Genomic DNA, 15994 nt, shown 5'->3' with positions numbered 1-15994 from the left:
GGAGAGGCCTCGGGAGCCAATACAGGGAGGCTGGCGGGGTGCCGCCAACAGTTTCCCTGACATCTCAAAGCATGTGAAAGGGACCTGCAAGCAGAAAAGGGGAGGGGAGGGGAAGGAGGAGGGAAAGGGAAAGGGAGGGGAGGGAGAGAGGAAGGGGAAGGGAAAAGAGGACGACTGGTGGCAAACATGACAGAGTCTGGAGTACACAGGAAAAGCCAGTCCATCTTTACTGTAGTGAGTGCAGGATACAAAGAGTTTACAACAACCTCTAACATTGTCTTAACCATTTGATAAAAAGTTCACTATAATATTTATTGTATAATGAAGAAAAAAAACACATTCAGGGAAAAATTGAGATTAACTTATTTTTCTTAAAAGGTTCATCTCAAGGATGGCAACAAAGTCCAGCTTGTGCCGCCAAACGGTTTTACATGATCAAACCGTGTACAGCTTCTTGTGTGAACTGTTGACTACAAACATTTACCAAATACATAAATCTCTTTTAAAAAAGCCATTTTAAATATAGCAAAGCAGTGTCTTCTTGCACAGCAAAGTGAAGTTTCTACAGAGAAATAAAAGTTTTACATTTGTAAAATCTTTTTCACATTCTAATCATCTAGCTTCTTATGATCCAATGCCAGGAGTTTTCTGGTTCCTTATTTACTATGTATTTCTTGTGCGCATGATGGTTAATACAGAAAATATGTTAATGCTTTATTAGTTGTCCTTACAGTAAAAGGAAATGGTAAAACATATATTGTTCTTTTAGAACAAACCCCTGATTTAGTCTCTAACACAATGGACATAATTAGGGCTCAAAAGGTTGATTTTTGATTGGGACCATCTGTAAATGTACAGTGGTGACTTTCACTCTCAATGTAGTACCAGGTAGACTGCTGAAGGAAGTACAGCTGCTGGAAACCATACTTTAACCAGTGCAATTTAAGCTTTTTTTGTTTTTGTCTTTTAGTAATAAAATACTTCATCTGCAGGGATAAAATTTCTTATGATGGTGTCATACAAAACACATGAGTCTAAAAGGGTAGAAAAGTAGGTTCTAAAGTGACACAGTTAGTGTCTTCCCCACTCTGAGCTGGTTTCCAACAGGAGACATGTATGTTTATGTGCTCGTACATGGGGTCTGGGTGAGGGCGTCTCTGTCAAGTCCATATGCTCTAAGTCACACTGGGTATATGGGAAAAGGGTTAACAGTCAAATACTCAGTTCCTGAAAACAGAATACATTGTTACTTGGTCAGTGTAATTGAAATACAAACTCCGAGCCTTGCGTAATATTATTTTAGAAAACAGTAGTTGTACTGATTATAAACCTGCATAGAAAGAAAGACTATTGAGATACAGTCAGAAAAGCCATCTCATAAGGCACACAAGAAAATAGACAGTAAATGTGAATGTGTTAACTCCTATCCCATGTACAGCAGAAGTTCATGAACATGCATAAATAACAACCAAAGAAGCACTGAACACTTCCAAAGCTATAAATGGTTTACAAAGTGGTAAGGATTATCCTGGAAATTCAGTGTTGGGAAACTGTCTTCTTTCAATTAGGTGTGACCTCATGAAGAAATGTGCCTGTAAGTAGTTCAGTAAAATAAGTATATTTTAAAGAAAAACCAGTCCTTTCTGAATAAGAGCCAAATGTCTAAACTGACAAGAGGACAAAGCATATTGCCCTCCCTTTTTTGGCCTCTATCAAAATTTACTACCGAAAATGTCATTAAAAGCAGAATTCCATTTTGCAGCTGGGAATGCCACACGTTTATCCTGTACCTACTACCTATGTGTCAGCCAGGAAGTCTGGCTGATGATTTGTCACAAAGAGCATAGGAGGAAAACATCACAAGGAATGCAATTTAGGGGGAAAAACCAAAACATAAGTAAAAATTGTAGGTAGCTGCTTAATATTAAGTTTAAAATAGAAAATAGCAGTAATTTTAAACCCTTATTTTGAGTTTCTCAGGAAAGGGAGTATTTAAAAATCGATGATGAAAGACATACAGGACTTTGAATTTTGTTCATGGCACAAGCCCAGGGACCTGCCAAGCTTGCTGTTACCACTTAGCTGTCTTCCTGTGAGAGTAAGGCCTTGGTCAGCATCTCAGCTGAGGGCATCAGGATGGCAAGAATTGTGCCAAGAATCGGCACCATGAGAGGACTGCTCCCCACACTGCAGTGTCATTCGATGCACAGAGTGTCCGGCATGGTAGTATTCTGTAACCAGCTGCATCATGCTATTTTAGAGGGTCAAGGAAAAAAGACCCCTTTCCCCATGAATATTTTTTCCTAATCATTTACCACTTATAAAACCTTTGTGCTCATCAACTATTTTGCCATTTTCTCTAATATTAATTAAATTAGGTCAGCTTTTCTACTATATTTTTTCCTCACAAAAGGCAAGTTTTAAATAATGCCTTATAAAATCTGTCACAACACATTTTACATTTATGCAGGATGAACTTAACACCAATTTTTTTTGCCACTTTGCTATTTATATACACATATAAAATATATAATGATGCTCAACCCATACAGCACAAAGATTACAATGTAACATCACACATTCACCACCAGTGAGGGGAGAAACCCCTTTATACAATCCTCTGAAAAGACTGGGCCAATAATTAAAATCCAAAGTACAGTATATTTAACAAAATAGTAAATATTAAACAGTGAATACTCTACTTAATAAGGATCTCGCCTTTTCCCCCTAAATTGGCGGCAATCCACAAAAATATACTTTTTAATCTGGTGACCATACAATACATAGGTACTTACATCAAAGGTGATAATATATTTAAGATTCTATATACACAAAGAGTTTGGCTCAACTTTTAATTTACATATAGAGTAATAAGTGTTCATGGCTTTTTTTTTCCAAGGTTCTGCTTGCAAGATATTTTTGTTTGTTTTTTTTCCCCCTCTTAAAATAAAACTAGAAAGTTAAAACAAGATAAAGCTATTCTCTAAAAAAAAAGTTACAACATACAGCTTTGGCTTATATAAATAATTCATAGCAGAATGTGTTCAAAAGTAGTGAATATAATTTTATATATAGTCATCAATTCATAAGGGTGTTTTCTTTCATATAAAATATACATGAGCTAAAATCAGTTTCTTTAATTTTTATGATATGAATGTAAAAAGAAACTTCTGACATATTCCAATTATAACTTAATATATTAATTTACTGTTAATGCTCTATATTTCTAGGCTAATATTTTCTGAATATTTCATGCGTGTTTTCTATTCTCTCTCTTTTTTATTAGCTAAAGATCACTTCTTTGACCCAATACATTTTTGCACGTGCAAAACAGTTATGTGTGGGGCTTTTTTGTTTTGTTTTTTGTTTTTAATATCAACAGCCCTTTCCCATGCACCTCTTTGCAACAGAGACCCATGCCAGGTGGGTAATTAATATAAATGTCATTTTATGTACAGTATTGCTTTCTTGGTTCCTGCTTTTCTACTGCTCTGTTCTACAAAGCATTTTTCTTAAGTAACTACAGTCACCGCACAGTTAAATAAAACAAGTAGGGGCCCTCTAGGTTTCTGCAAGCTAGTGTGGGAGAATTATATATATGGGTACACGTTTCTCTGCAAAAACTGGTTATCTTATGAAACAAGTAGCCCAAGGAAGTGCCAGACTAGACTCTGCCTACAGGGTGCTCTGTTTGCCATGGGATGCACACCTGCAGATCTACAAGAGTTTGCAGGTAAGTGCCTGATTCCGTGTATGCAACACACACCCACACATAAACACACACACCCACATACATATATATGTAAAGGGATATATATGTATGTATGTACATATAAATATATTTAACTCATGTCCTTATTTACCAACTTAGATATGTAGAGCAGTTCACTGCAGTAACAGAAAGTACAAACACCAGCCTGGAAGCCTTAGGTCACCCACGCGTCCATCCTCATTCGCTTTACGGAAGGGCTCTCTCTGTCCTCAGTGTTTGGGGGTCGGCCAAGCACAATTGGAGAATGGAAGTCGCTCCGTGGGTCCTCCCGGTCACTGCCATCATAGGAGCTGCTCGAGCTGCTCAGACTGTCTACAGGGGAGCGGCCCATTTCCTGCCGCGGCTGTGGCTGCGGCTGCGGCTGGGGGGGTTGTGACTGCGGCGGTGGCTGCGGCTGCTGCTGGAAGCCTGATGGGGTCATTCGATCCCGGGGAGGTGAAATTGGTTCTGACTTAATGTTGATGTTTTGGTTGGTATTAATGGATAAATTCGAACCCTGAGATAACTGCCCTCCAGCACTGAAGGAAAAAAAAAAAGATATGGTAGATGGTTTGTGAGTGCATCTGCATAAATGGAATATTACAGACACCACCCGACTGAAAAGAGTCCAGGGTCTGAAAACTGTCAGAATTCCCCAAGACCAGTTTTGGTGTTTCCTGCAGTGCTTGGCACAGAAAAAAATTATATATCCCTGGTAGACAAAAAACAAGTACAGTTGAGATTTTTAGTGACTGGTCCTGTTACCCAGTCTTGGTACTTCTGTAGCTGAAGGATCCAAAACAGTGTCAGTGACTAATGCTGTACATGGACCAAAATGGCAGAGGAACAATATGGCAACTTGAATTCTGCTTCCTCTCTTCCTTTCTGCTGCTTCTGTGACAGGCACAACATGTCACCTATTCTCACAGCAGCTCTCAGAAGTCAGTCATGTCACCCTATTTTCCAGATGAGGAAAGTGTCTCAGAAAGGCTAAGTCACTTGCTCAGAGTAGGACACAGTAGAGTGTATACAGGCTTTCCCCCCAGTCTGAGCACCAAGCCTTTTCCACTTGCCTTTGCATGGCTATTTTTAGTGTGTTCAGTTAGGATGCTCTGCAAAGGCCCGAGGGCCAAACACCTGTGTAGGCAAAGAAATTTCCCTCAGATACTCTGTGCCTTTCTCCATGACATAATTCCCAAGACGACTGATAACAGTATGCATTGTGGAGCTATTTCAGGATGCAGGGAAGCTCTCTGGGGATTTTCAGGGCAGGAGGCTAGTAGGCTGGGTGTCCCGAGTGTCCTGAGCAGGGGTGAGGCAGCCAACCCTCGTGGAGGCCACGTGGGCCTGCTATGCTGTCCCCTCATCTAGGATGTTCTCCTCTAGCTGCTCTGTGGGCTGACTATTCTGGTTCTACTGAAGCACCATTCCTTCTGCTGGTGATGCCTGGTCCTACCTGGGCACCACTGTAAACCCTTTTCACTTATATCCCCACACACTGTCCATAAGGAACATTCTCTTTTGTGAACCCTTCTTGGTGAGGTATACAGTGTATGCAGTGGGCTGGGATCAACCACATGAATCCCATGTAGCTTGATTCATACATAAGATACCCAAGCCCTACCACTCCACCCCTACGATACCACTCCACCCCTACGATCCGGGGAGAAAGCAAAGGGCACAGCTCATTTTCTTATTCTCTTTGTCTGTTGATGTTAACCAAGGCAAAAAAAGAGAAGGGTGGTAGGTAGGCCGGAATACCTTCAGGCTGCCTTTCTTCAAAGGCAGTGGAATGAGACAGGGGTTGGGAAATAGGGGTACAGATTTGGGGAAAATTTCTAGTTACTCACACGAGAGAGCTGAGGGCTGCTTGTCCTAAATGGTGCTGCTGCCAGGCTGACACCTGTCCCAGAGACAGCATTCCTGGGGAGTTGAAGCCCTGCAGGGCCGACAGGTCTGCACTAGTCAGTGAGTAATCTAAAAAAGAAGGAAATGTTGCTTGTGTGTGTAATAAAAGGACCATGCAAAATCTGTTTTTCAATTAGTTGCTTCAAAAGTTTTATGTTGAGAGAAGCCAGGTACTTCATAACATCAAATAACGCACTTATGGGTCTAAAACCCACAAAAACTTTTTCTTTGGGGAGGTTTATAGGACCTAGCTGTATTCAGTTGTCTGGGATTATTTCAATAAAAAAGGTTTAAATTTTGTACTGAATAATTTATAGTTTATTATTTTACAAGAAGTTGAGATACTTCTTCCGGACTTGTAAATAGAAATAATAAAAATGCCATCACTAAAGGATGTTCCTATACAATTGTTATTTTAAATAAATATGCCCACTGCTACCCTCCTGAACAAAGAGAAACACTCCAGCTCACCCTGACTCCATCTAAATCAGCACATCTCATATTCTTGAAGTACAGGGGGGGCAGGAAAGACTCAGGACCCCTTCTCATGGGGTGCCAAGCTTAGTGACGTAGACAGTATTTACATTATCACGCAATTAAATGACTGCGTTTGTTTGAAGTGCAGGAATTGTCAAAGATCCCTGACTGCATGCAAAATGAAAGTTCATCAAAAAACTGTTACAAGACATAATATACATGAATGCTTCAGTCATAATCGTTGTGACCAAGTCGTGGGATGTTAGTTATCATTCACACGTACAGTTATTTCAGTTCATCATTAACACTTGTCTTTTCCAGTTCTAAAGAGAGGAGGCAAAAACTCTTCTAACTTCTTTTTCATGTCTCAAGAGAGGTGTTTAAAGAAATTGGTCTTCCTAGTGAATTAGCATTTTAAAAAAAGAAACTGAGTTGAAACAGCATAGCTCTGCTTAGGATATTTTCTCATTTAGTGTTCTCTAAGATTGCCTTGTCCCTCCCCACAGAAGCTGGGGTGGGGGTCCATCACACTGTGCCTTCCACAGTGCCTCCAAGTCCTTCCAACTACTTACTTGACATGTCTACTTGGATGTCTCTCCAGACACACCTCAAATCTGACATGACCCCAACTGGACTCATCATTTCCTCCAAACCTGCTTCTCTTTAGTAAATGGAACCAACTTTCACATGACTGTTCGTGCCAGAAATCTGTGGGTGTTATCCTTGGTACTTACTTCCACCACCAACCATCATGTCTGGTTGACTAGCTACTGTCCCTCAAGTCTGCCCAAGTTTCACCGTCTCTACTGCCACCACCCTAGTTCACGCCATCAGTATCCATTACTTGGACCATCACAGTAGCCTCTTGTGTGGTGTCCTTGAATTCACTTTTGCCCCATGCACACTGTAGCCAGGTGATCTCAAAAAAAAATATGGTCATGATACCTCTCTGCTTAAAACCTTTCTATTGCTTCCCAATGCTTCTCATGTCCAAAGTCCTCAACAAGGCCTATGCATCCCTACTTACCTCTGTAGTTTCAACTCTACAGCCGTCCCATCCCTCCAGCCACGCTCCTGCTACCTCCTAGCCTTTGTACACAGTACTCCCTCTTCCCGGAACACTCTCCCTACTCTGCCTGGCTGAGTCACGCGTGCTCCTTCAGGTTGAAGCTTCAGTGAAGCCCTTAACACGACAGTAATAAATTATTCCTAGAGCTGTTTGTCCTGTGTCTTTTCCTCTGATAGACCCTACATTCCACTGTTAACCACGCACTCTTGTATTTCCAGTGCCTGGCACAGTGCTTGTTACACAGTACGTGTTCAATAAATATGTGCTGAATGGATCCATGAATAAGTGGAGAAGCTGGGAGTGTTATGGATGGGCATGAGGAAGCGTCTATATGATTCCTGCACACAGAACTATTGTACTCTTTGAAATGTTGCTCATTCATCCCTGTACTGACTGGCACGTGTTTGACACATGCCACACATACAACGCAGCTGATATACTAACAAAAGACAAAACATGGACTCATGTTTTAAAAAGGCAAATAGATAAATATGTTAAAGATAATGTGGTAACATTAAACAGAATAGGTGCTCTGAGAGAGAGCAAAGACTATGTAGTTAAAGAAGGAGTGAGATTGATGCTAAGTGATGGACAGTTTCGACAGAACCTGACTCCATTTTTTATGTTTTGGTAATTCCTTCTGGACTTAAAAGATTCTTTAAATCCCATGGCATTTCTAAAAACAAATACAGGGGGATATCTAAGTTGAATATTGGAAAAACCTGTCATGAAATGCTCAGTAAACTGTAATCTAATGTTGACACCCTGCTCAAGCCCCATCTCCTCAGCCAACACTCCTCTGAACATTCTAGCTCACAGATTTCCTTCTTTCCTCACCTTCTCGAGATCAGAGCATGAGCTGGTAACCTCAACAACTCAGGACTTCCCTGCCATAGTTACCAACTTAGGTATGTCCTGTCTCCTTTTCCAGAATAAACTTGGGAGAAAATGTATGTCCCTAGAATAGTGTTGCTCATATAGCTGGTGATCAGGACAATGAAACAGAATTTATATGAATGCATAATCCCTGGCTTTACTCTAGATTTAGCTGATGGATTTGGACATTTTTTTCATACTGATTGTTGGAAAAGGTAGTAGACATTTTCTAAGAGGCTTTCTTTTTCAACAAAACCTTTTAAAGTTATTTCTGTTTTAAAAGAACTACTTGGAATTAAAGCAGCAATCAAATGTATTGATGGCTCTGCACCCCTCTGGGAGCTCCAGAGAGCAGGGTGAAAGCACCGTGCTACAGCATTTATCCTGAAGTCTAAAATTAGATGATTTTTATTAGTCTCCTTATTAGAATCACAAAAGAATAAATTCTCTGCACTGTAGTCTCTGAAAAACTGGCAAGGTATTTTTAACTATTTCCCTCTTTTCCTTCTTTTGAAGCATCAGGTGTTTGGCTCAGCTGGTGAGAAAGTGAAGCCCCATGTGTCTTCTGCCGCTCCCTATGATGGCACATCTAGAGAAACCTGTGCACGTCGGGTTCTCCACACAGCCTGCGTGGCTGAAAGCACCCCTTCAGTCACTGCAGCATTCTTAAATTTACCTGATATACCCTCCAAATAGGGTATTTGGGAGTGAAATGTCTAAATAAGCATGAATGAGTGAAAAGCTCCCCTCAGAGGTGACGAGTGACAGACTCTGAGGAGAAACAAGAAAGCTCCTGGTCTTGCCCCTCAGGCACAAACAGCAGAAACCAAAAGGGGTGTCACACGGAGGAAAACATGACCTGCTGGCACAGCCACCCAGCTCCACCTCCCCGAGCCCTGAGGTCCAAAGGGACTCAGTCTTTCCCAAGGTAGGTTGACACAGCATACAGAAAAACACCTCATTTTAAAAGCCTGGAATAGTGAGATGCTGTTTAACAAGAACTATATAGAAAATGCCGAGCCTTTTGCTCCGCTTGCTGCATACCATAATTTTGATAACAGCTAGTTGTTTCTTCGTCAGGGGTAAGTAAAAGTTCATGCTGGGAAATCTTTCTACGATCAATGTGTATTTTCTAATTTTTTTCAAGACTAGCATGTGTTTCTTTAACATATCCAAATGTGAATCTAAGAAACTGCAAATAACTTATTTCAATAAATATACTATTTAAAAATTATAAAAGCACATGTTGAGCACAAAACAAAGAAATAAAACCCACAAAAGGCAACAGAGTAGGCTTACCAGTGTTGTAGGCGGTCGGCATTGCTGAGTACACCAGGCCCTGTGGAGGCAGGCTAGGGGTTGTCACAGACACCACGGGGGTAGCTAGGGGCTGAGTGGCTTGAGAACTGCTTATCCTCTGGGTATTCTGTGAGAGAGAAGAAAAAAGTAAAAGTGTTATTCTGTGAGTATTTATATTCAAACTTAATATTTTAAAAATAACATTCAATTTAAAAGTGACATTTTTCACAGTTTTATGATGTGAATGTCATTATTCCCTGAAGCAGTGATCATGTGAAAACCTTAAAATACTAATAAGAATAACTAAATATTTCATTTTAAAGGACGTATTTTACATTAATTATTCAGTTTCCCCTAGAGTCTTTTTCATAGAGTTTACTGATGTCAGAGATATACCCTTAAAATAGAAAACTGCATTAGGACTGATAACACTTATGTGTTAGCATAAATGACGACTTGATGCCACTATAAAGATAGCCAAACTACCCTAAATAAAATATGTGTAGATTTTAAATACCAGAGGATAGCAAGGTCATTTGTATATATAGAGATTATAAGTCCATGAGCATATAGGGATCAAAACTACTTTTTGCAGCACTTACTAATTTAACAAGGTTTTAAGCCATGGCTTACTAAAGTGCAGCTTGTATTCATATTTCCTTCCCTGTGATCCTGCAGTTGACACACATACACACACACACACACACACACACACACACACACACATATATATATATGTACATGTATATGTATGTATATATTTAGATATAGATTTTTTAGGACTTTTAAAAGAGCAGTTTTAGGTTCACGGCAAAATTGAAGGAAAGGTACAGAGATTTACCATATACTCCCTGCCCCCATACATGCAGAGCCTCTCCCATCATCCACATCATCCAACATTGACTGTTTTTTAACGGCAGATTCACACACAGTCTCCTGACTCTTATGAGAGGAGAAGCTTTGGGTAGAGAGCTCTTGAATAAAGTACTTTTGACAGGGCTGCATGAAAAATGGTAAATGCTTGCCAACTGACAGCATCTACATAGTATCCTATCTACAATGGGAATGAAAAAAGAAATCAACTATTGAATAATCAAGTCAGTTTAAGATAGTCACCATTCTCTATGTGTAGGGGTATGACAGGGCAGTTTCTCATGACACTGCCTTAAGCGAACACTTTCTAAAACTGAGGATCAGAGGAACAGGACAGACTCCAAGTTCCACATGGTTAGAACACAAGAAGGCTAAAGCATAACTCCAGGGTTATTTTTTTCTAACTGAAGAAATTACAGCCTGATAACTGACATTTGGGGTACTAAGCCATATGAATAAAAGTATAATTCAGTGCCCTTGAGGTTATAGAGAGTCAGGATGTGATTCAGTTTTCTCTATCACCATTTCAAAGGGTAATCAGATAAAGGCCTTTGGTTAGATCTAGATATTTGAACTTTTGATCATTTGATAAGGATCCAGATCTCATTTTATTTCTTTTTAGTTTGTATTTTCTATCCAATCTTAAATTAGAGGATGTCGGAAAGACCATTCAGGTATACTGCCCTGGATCTTGTCCCAGATTCACTAATTCCTAAGCACTGGGAAAATCATTTAACCTCTCCAAACCTCTTCAGTTGTAAAGTGGGGAAGATAGCGATCATTGTGCTGCCTGCCTTGTAGTACTACTGTGAGAATCTAGTAAGGTAATAGATGGGAAATGCTTTGAGACAACTGAAGTACTACAGGAAGGTAAGATAGTACCCTTAAATTATTACTCTAAGAAACCCTCTGGCCCAAGATTTCTACATAACTTGTATAAAAAAAAAGGTAAATATATTTATTCCTTCTGATCCATAGCTATTCCCCTGGAGCTGTCATAAAGTAGAGTTGTTCTAGAATTGCAAGGCTTCTAAAAGAATCTCTGTAGCCTGGTTCTAAAGGAGTCTTTAGTGTAGGCTCCGGGCACTTGTCTTTATTTCACTTGGGGTCAGAGCCATTCATGATTATATTTTAGAGCTCAAGCCAATTTATACAACTTTCTGAATTCTAATAGATTGTGTTTCTGATTATATTTTGGTCTGACACATAAAGCTCTGCATTTTAAATTGATTAAGTTTTAGAGTCTGAATTAGCTTAAGTTTTAGAAATGCGAATGACTATACAATTTTTGGTTATATATTTGTTTCTTAATTACAAGTATTTATTTTTATGATTGCTAGATTTTATAGTCTTCAAATACTTAGAAATTTACCTTTGAGATTCTGTAATTGAGGGTATACTTTAAGGAATGGGGAAAGGAATACATTTTTGTCTCAGCATCAAGTTAAAAATTTTAATGAATTTTTGAGACAGATCTACTTTGGATTTAATTTGTTCTCACAGATTTGGTCACTGAAACTTCAAGAGTCAAATACTAGGTGAAAAATACAGTACAACATGGTTTGGTCTAGCTTTATTCATGCCATAGCTTCACCTCCATGGAAATCTACTGATGTGACCTCAAGATGGGGGGGTGGGTGGGATGGGGTGTGTGTGTGTTTGTAAAACAGTAACACTCCAATATATCGGTTCTACCCATTAAAGCTCAATGGCACTGATTTCCACAACCACTAGAGGGCAACATATTGCTAGATAATCCATAAATTCACAAGGAAGCACTTATGATAACTTCTTAAGGGTATAAATAGTGAGGTTTAATCTAAGATGAATTATTTTATCTTGAACTATAAACATCCATTTGCTAATCATTACTGTATCATTAAGTACAGTATTTCCCCAAAAGATAGTTAAAATCTGCACATGATATAATCCAACACCACAACAAAAGCTGGCTAGTATATTTTAGTTAACCAATATGAAACCACATCCAAAACTGTGAGAGTAAACACAAAGTTAAAGAACAATCTCTCGTTTTAAGGACAGAGCACAGACAACCTTATCTGAAAAGAAAGCAACTGTGCAAAACATACCAGCATGCATATATATATATATAATAAAATGTAAACAAAATGAACAGATGCCTTTCCCCCATGCTTTCATGCAATCTAAACCTCTGTCCATGCTAAAAACTAAACATTTTCAAGTTTTTATTCCCCTTAAGGTCACCTAATTAGCAGCTGACTGTGAAATCAGAAGATCAGTTCTGTGAGGTTTGAGTTTTAGCTCCCAAAGAAATATATTAACTGAAAGTTATTTTTAGTCAAATTTAATTTCTAGAAAAAAAGCCAATAGAAATCATTTGTTTTGGAAAAAAGGTAATAGCTACTTTTAAGAACAGAATATCTTCTGATAGAAAAAAAATAAGTTTGTGTATGTTAAATTAAAGACATTCATTTTAATAAACAGGGAACCCCCTTGTGGTTCAGATCGTCTCATGCAGGATGAAATAATTCTAACTCTGAAAAAAGGTGACCTCACCAAAAATGATGTAATCTTTTTGAAAGAAAGAGAAACACAAGACAGTGTGTTACAATCTGAGGAACTGTGAGGGTGAAGTCATTTTCTAAAAATATATTAATAATTTGGGGAACTATAAAAGGTATTCTGTATCTTTCCTTAAAAAAGTTCTTTAATGTGTCTTCTCATCATGGACAGCTATTGTTTATAAAAGCTCTATCCCAAAGTTCCCTAAAAAGTTATAACAAATAAAATGGGTCAAGATATACAATTATAAGTAGGAAAACCAGACTCTGCAGTACCCGTAGGTTGGTTTAGTTATTCAAAATGTTTGGACAGTATTTAATAGCAAGAAAAAAAATCTGTGTAACAAAGGGGATATTAGATAAAAACACTGAAGAGAATTAGTACTTTCTACATCTTTTTCAACTCCCTTCAATCAGAAACCCACACTCACCAACTCCAATTCCTCTTCCTCCGACTGCACTCAGCACATAAGAGGGATAAGAGAGTTACTAAGACTGTTGGTACTCGAATATTAAATATTTCTTTAGAAAAACATGTTATCTGAACACTAGCAGTTGTTTGGAAGTCTAAAGAGATGATTATATATGCAGTAAGTACAAACATAAATTATTTATTGTTTCTGTACCTGTAGTTGACTTCAAAAGACTAGAAAGATTCTTTTAAATCCTCTAGGGCCAGGATTTAGACATTCCTACCCCAACTTGGTCTGCTCTTATGCTGGCCTCGCCTACACATGGCCATGCTACTGTGACAATATATAAAAGTATTTCCTAATCATGAAACTAGTTTCTATTTGGAATCTGGAGAATATTAACTCTATACTTACATCTAAATCATCCCATCCCTACCCTACCTGGTCACACATGTCCATTTATCTTATACTAGATTCTGTGCTCCTTGGTGGGCAGAAATTATCTTATTTTCTTATTTCCCACAGTAACTAAGCACACTGTTATGAAACAACAAGAACTCAAACATTTAGTAAGTATAGTTTTAAATAATACAAATTTATATGTTTATCATTTGCAAATACAGTTTTCAAATGAATATAATAATTTCAATGGAGAAAAACCACATATGAAGAAAATGAGACTGGAGGAGAAATGAACTGATAAATCACATACAGAAAAGATGAATGAAACATACTGCTCCTTTTTCCCCTACACATCTAGAAAGTATTAATATGCTAGAAATAATCTACTATCTAGGTTTTTTATTATTTTACTTGAGTAAGTCAAGCTTCTTTGTCAATCTGCGAAAGGTGTCTTTATAAGCATCACTGATACATGAAGCCCCAATCTGAAAGCAGACAATGGTGTAAAATAGGAAGAAGCCTCATTATTTACTGTGAAAAACAACCACCTGGCCTATAAACTTCTATTTCAAATGTGCGCAAAATGCTCTTCAACTGTTTTGTTATAGATGTCTTCACACATCTCCAACTGTAAGACACATCAAAATAATATGGGTGTGTGTACAGTTTTCACTATTACTTACAGGGATAAGGGTGTAAATAGTTTCTGTGGCAAATTTTAAGAATTCCACAGAGATGCTTTTTAAGATCTCTTAAAAAAAAGATCAAGATAACTGATAAATTGCTAAATGTCAAACTTGTAGTTTGTCCTTAAATTTTGCAGTTTATTAGTAATTCTTATAAACATATTTCTACACCTTAAATGAAACTTCCTATAGTTTTTATTTCTGAAGGATAGTGGCAGGTATTCCACATCCAGTTCATGAAAGGTGAGCCAAATGACTATCCTAAATGTCATTTTTTCTCAACTCCTTTTCTTGGGGATATACTTCTCTGTTATATATAGGTATGTATTTTTTTAAACATCTTTATTGGAGTATAATTGCTTTACAATGTTGTGTTAGTTTCTGCTGTATAACAAAGTGAGTCAGCTATATGTATATATATATCACCCCCATATCCCCTCCCTCTTGCATTTCCCTCCCACCTTCCCCATCCCACCCCTCTAGGTGGTCACAAAACACTGAGCTGATCTCTCTGCGTGCGATGAAGCTGCTTCCCACTAACTATTTTACAGCTGGTAGTGTATATATGTCAGTGCTAATCTCTAACTTCGTCCCAGCTTACACTTACCCCTCCCGGTGTCCTCAAGTCCATTCTCTACATCTGTGTATTTATTCCTGTCCTGCCCCTAGGTTCGTCAGAACCAAGTTTAGGATTCTCTATGTATAGTATCACGTCATCTGCAAACACTGACAGTTTTACTTCTTCGTTTCTGATTTGGATTCCTTTTATTTCTTTTTCTCCTCAGACTGCTGTGGCTAAAACTTCCAAAACTATGTTGAATAACAGTGCTGAGAGGGCTCAACCTTGTCTTGTTCCTGGTCTTAGAGGAAATGGTTTCAGTTTTTCAACATTGAGAATGATGTTGGCTGTGGGTTTGTCATATACGGCCTTTATTATGTTGAGGTAGGTTCCCTCTATGCCTACTTTCTAGAGAGTTTTTATCATAAATGGGTGTTGAATTTTGTCAAAAGCTTTTTCTGCATCTACTGAAATGATCATATGGTTTTTAGCCTTCAATTTGTTAACAGGGTGTATCACATTGATTGATTTACATATATTGAAGAATCCCTGCATTCCTGAGATAGACCCAACTTGATCATGGTGTATGATCCTTTTAATGTGCTGTTGGGTTCTGTTTGCTAGTGTTTTGTTGAGGAGTTTTGCATCTATGTTCATCAGTGATATTGGCCTGTAGTTTTCTTTTATTGTGATATCTTTGTCTGCTTTTAGTATCAGGGTGATAGTGGCCTCATAGAATGAGTTTGGGAGTGTTCCTCCCTCTGCTATATTTTCCAAGAGTTTGAGAAGGATAGGTGTTTGCTCTTCTCTGAATGTTTGATAGAATTCACCTGTGAACCCATCTGGTCCTGTGCTTTGGTTTGTTGGCAGACTTTTAATCACAGTTTCAATTTCAGTGCTTGTGATTGGTCTGTTTATATTTTCTATTTCTTCCTGGTTCAGCCTCGGAAGGTTGTGCTTTTGTAAGAATTTGTGCATTTCTTCAGGTTGTCCATTTTATTGGCATATAGTTGCTTGTAGTAATCTCTCATGATCCTTTGTATTTCTACAGTGTCAGCTGTTACTTCTTTTTCATTTCTAATTCTGTTGATTTAAGTCTTCTCCCTTTTTGTCTTGATAGGTCTGGCTAATGGTTTAT

The 15994-nt window shown here is 38.3% G+C and overlaps 1 protein-coding gene across 5 annotated transcripts in view; it reads right to left on the bottom strand.

Annotated features, from left to right (window-relative positions):
• Positions 1-202: 202 nt before the first annotated feature.
• MEF2A (myocyte enhancer factor 2A) overlaps positions 203-15994 on the bottom strand; it is a 168991-nt gene continuing 153199 nt past the window's right edge. For 3 of the 5 annotated variants that reach the window (XM_024732044.1, XM_024732043.1, XM_024732045.1), the window contains 4 exons: positions 13228-13251; positions 9381-9507; positions 5602-5728; positions 203-4290 (listed from right to left, as the gene is read on the bottom strand). In XM_024732044.1, the coding sequence (XP_024587812.1) occupies positions 3927-4290; positions 5602-5728; positions 9381-9507; positions 13228-13251 (642 nt within the window). In that variant the 3' untranslated portion in view covers positions 203-3926. The remainder of the gene's footprint in view (positions 4291-5601; positions 5729-9380; positions 9508-13227; positions 13252-15994) is intronic. The other 2 variants (XM_024732046.1, XM_024732047.1) reach the window with 1 other exon arrangement.

Source organism: Neophocaena asiaeorientalis, unplaced genomic scaffold (genome assembly GCF_003031525.2).
Source record: "Neophocaena asiaeorientalis asiaeorientalis breed wild unplaced genomic scaffold, Neophocaena_asiaeorientalis_V1.1 scaffold362, whole genome shotgun sequence".
Taxonomy (NCBI): Eukaryota; Metazoa; Chordata; class Mammalia; order Artiodactyla; family Phocoenidae; genus Neophocaena; species Neophocaena asiaeorientalis.
Note: the sequence above shows the minus strand (reverse complement) of the source record. Positions and strands in the feature narration are given on the sequence as shown.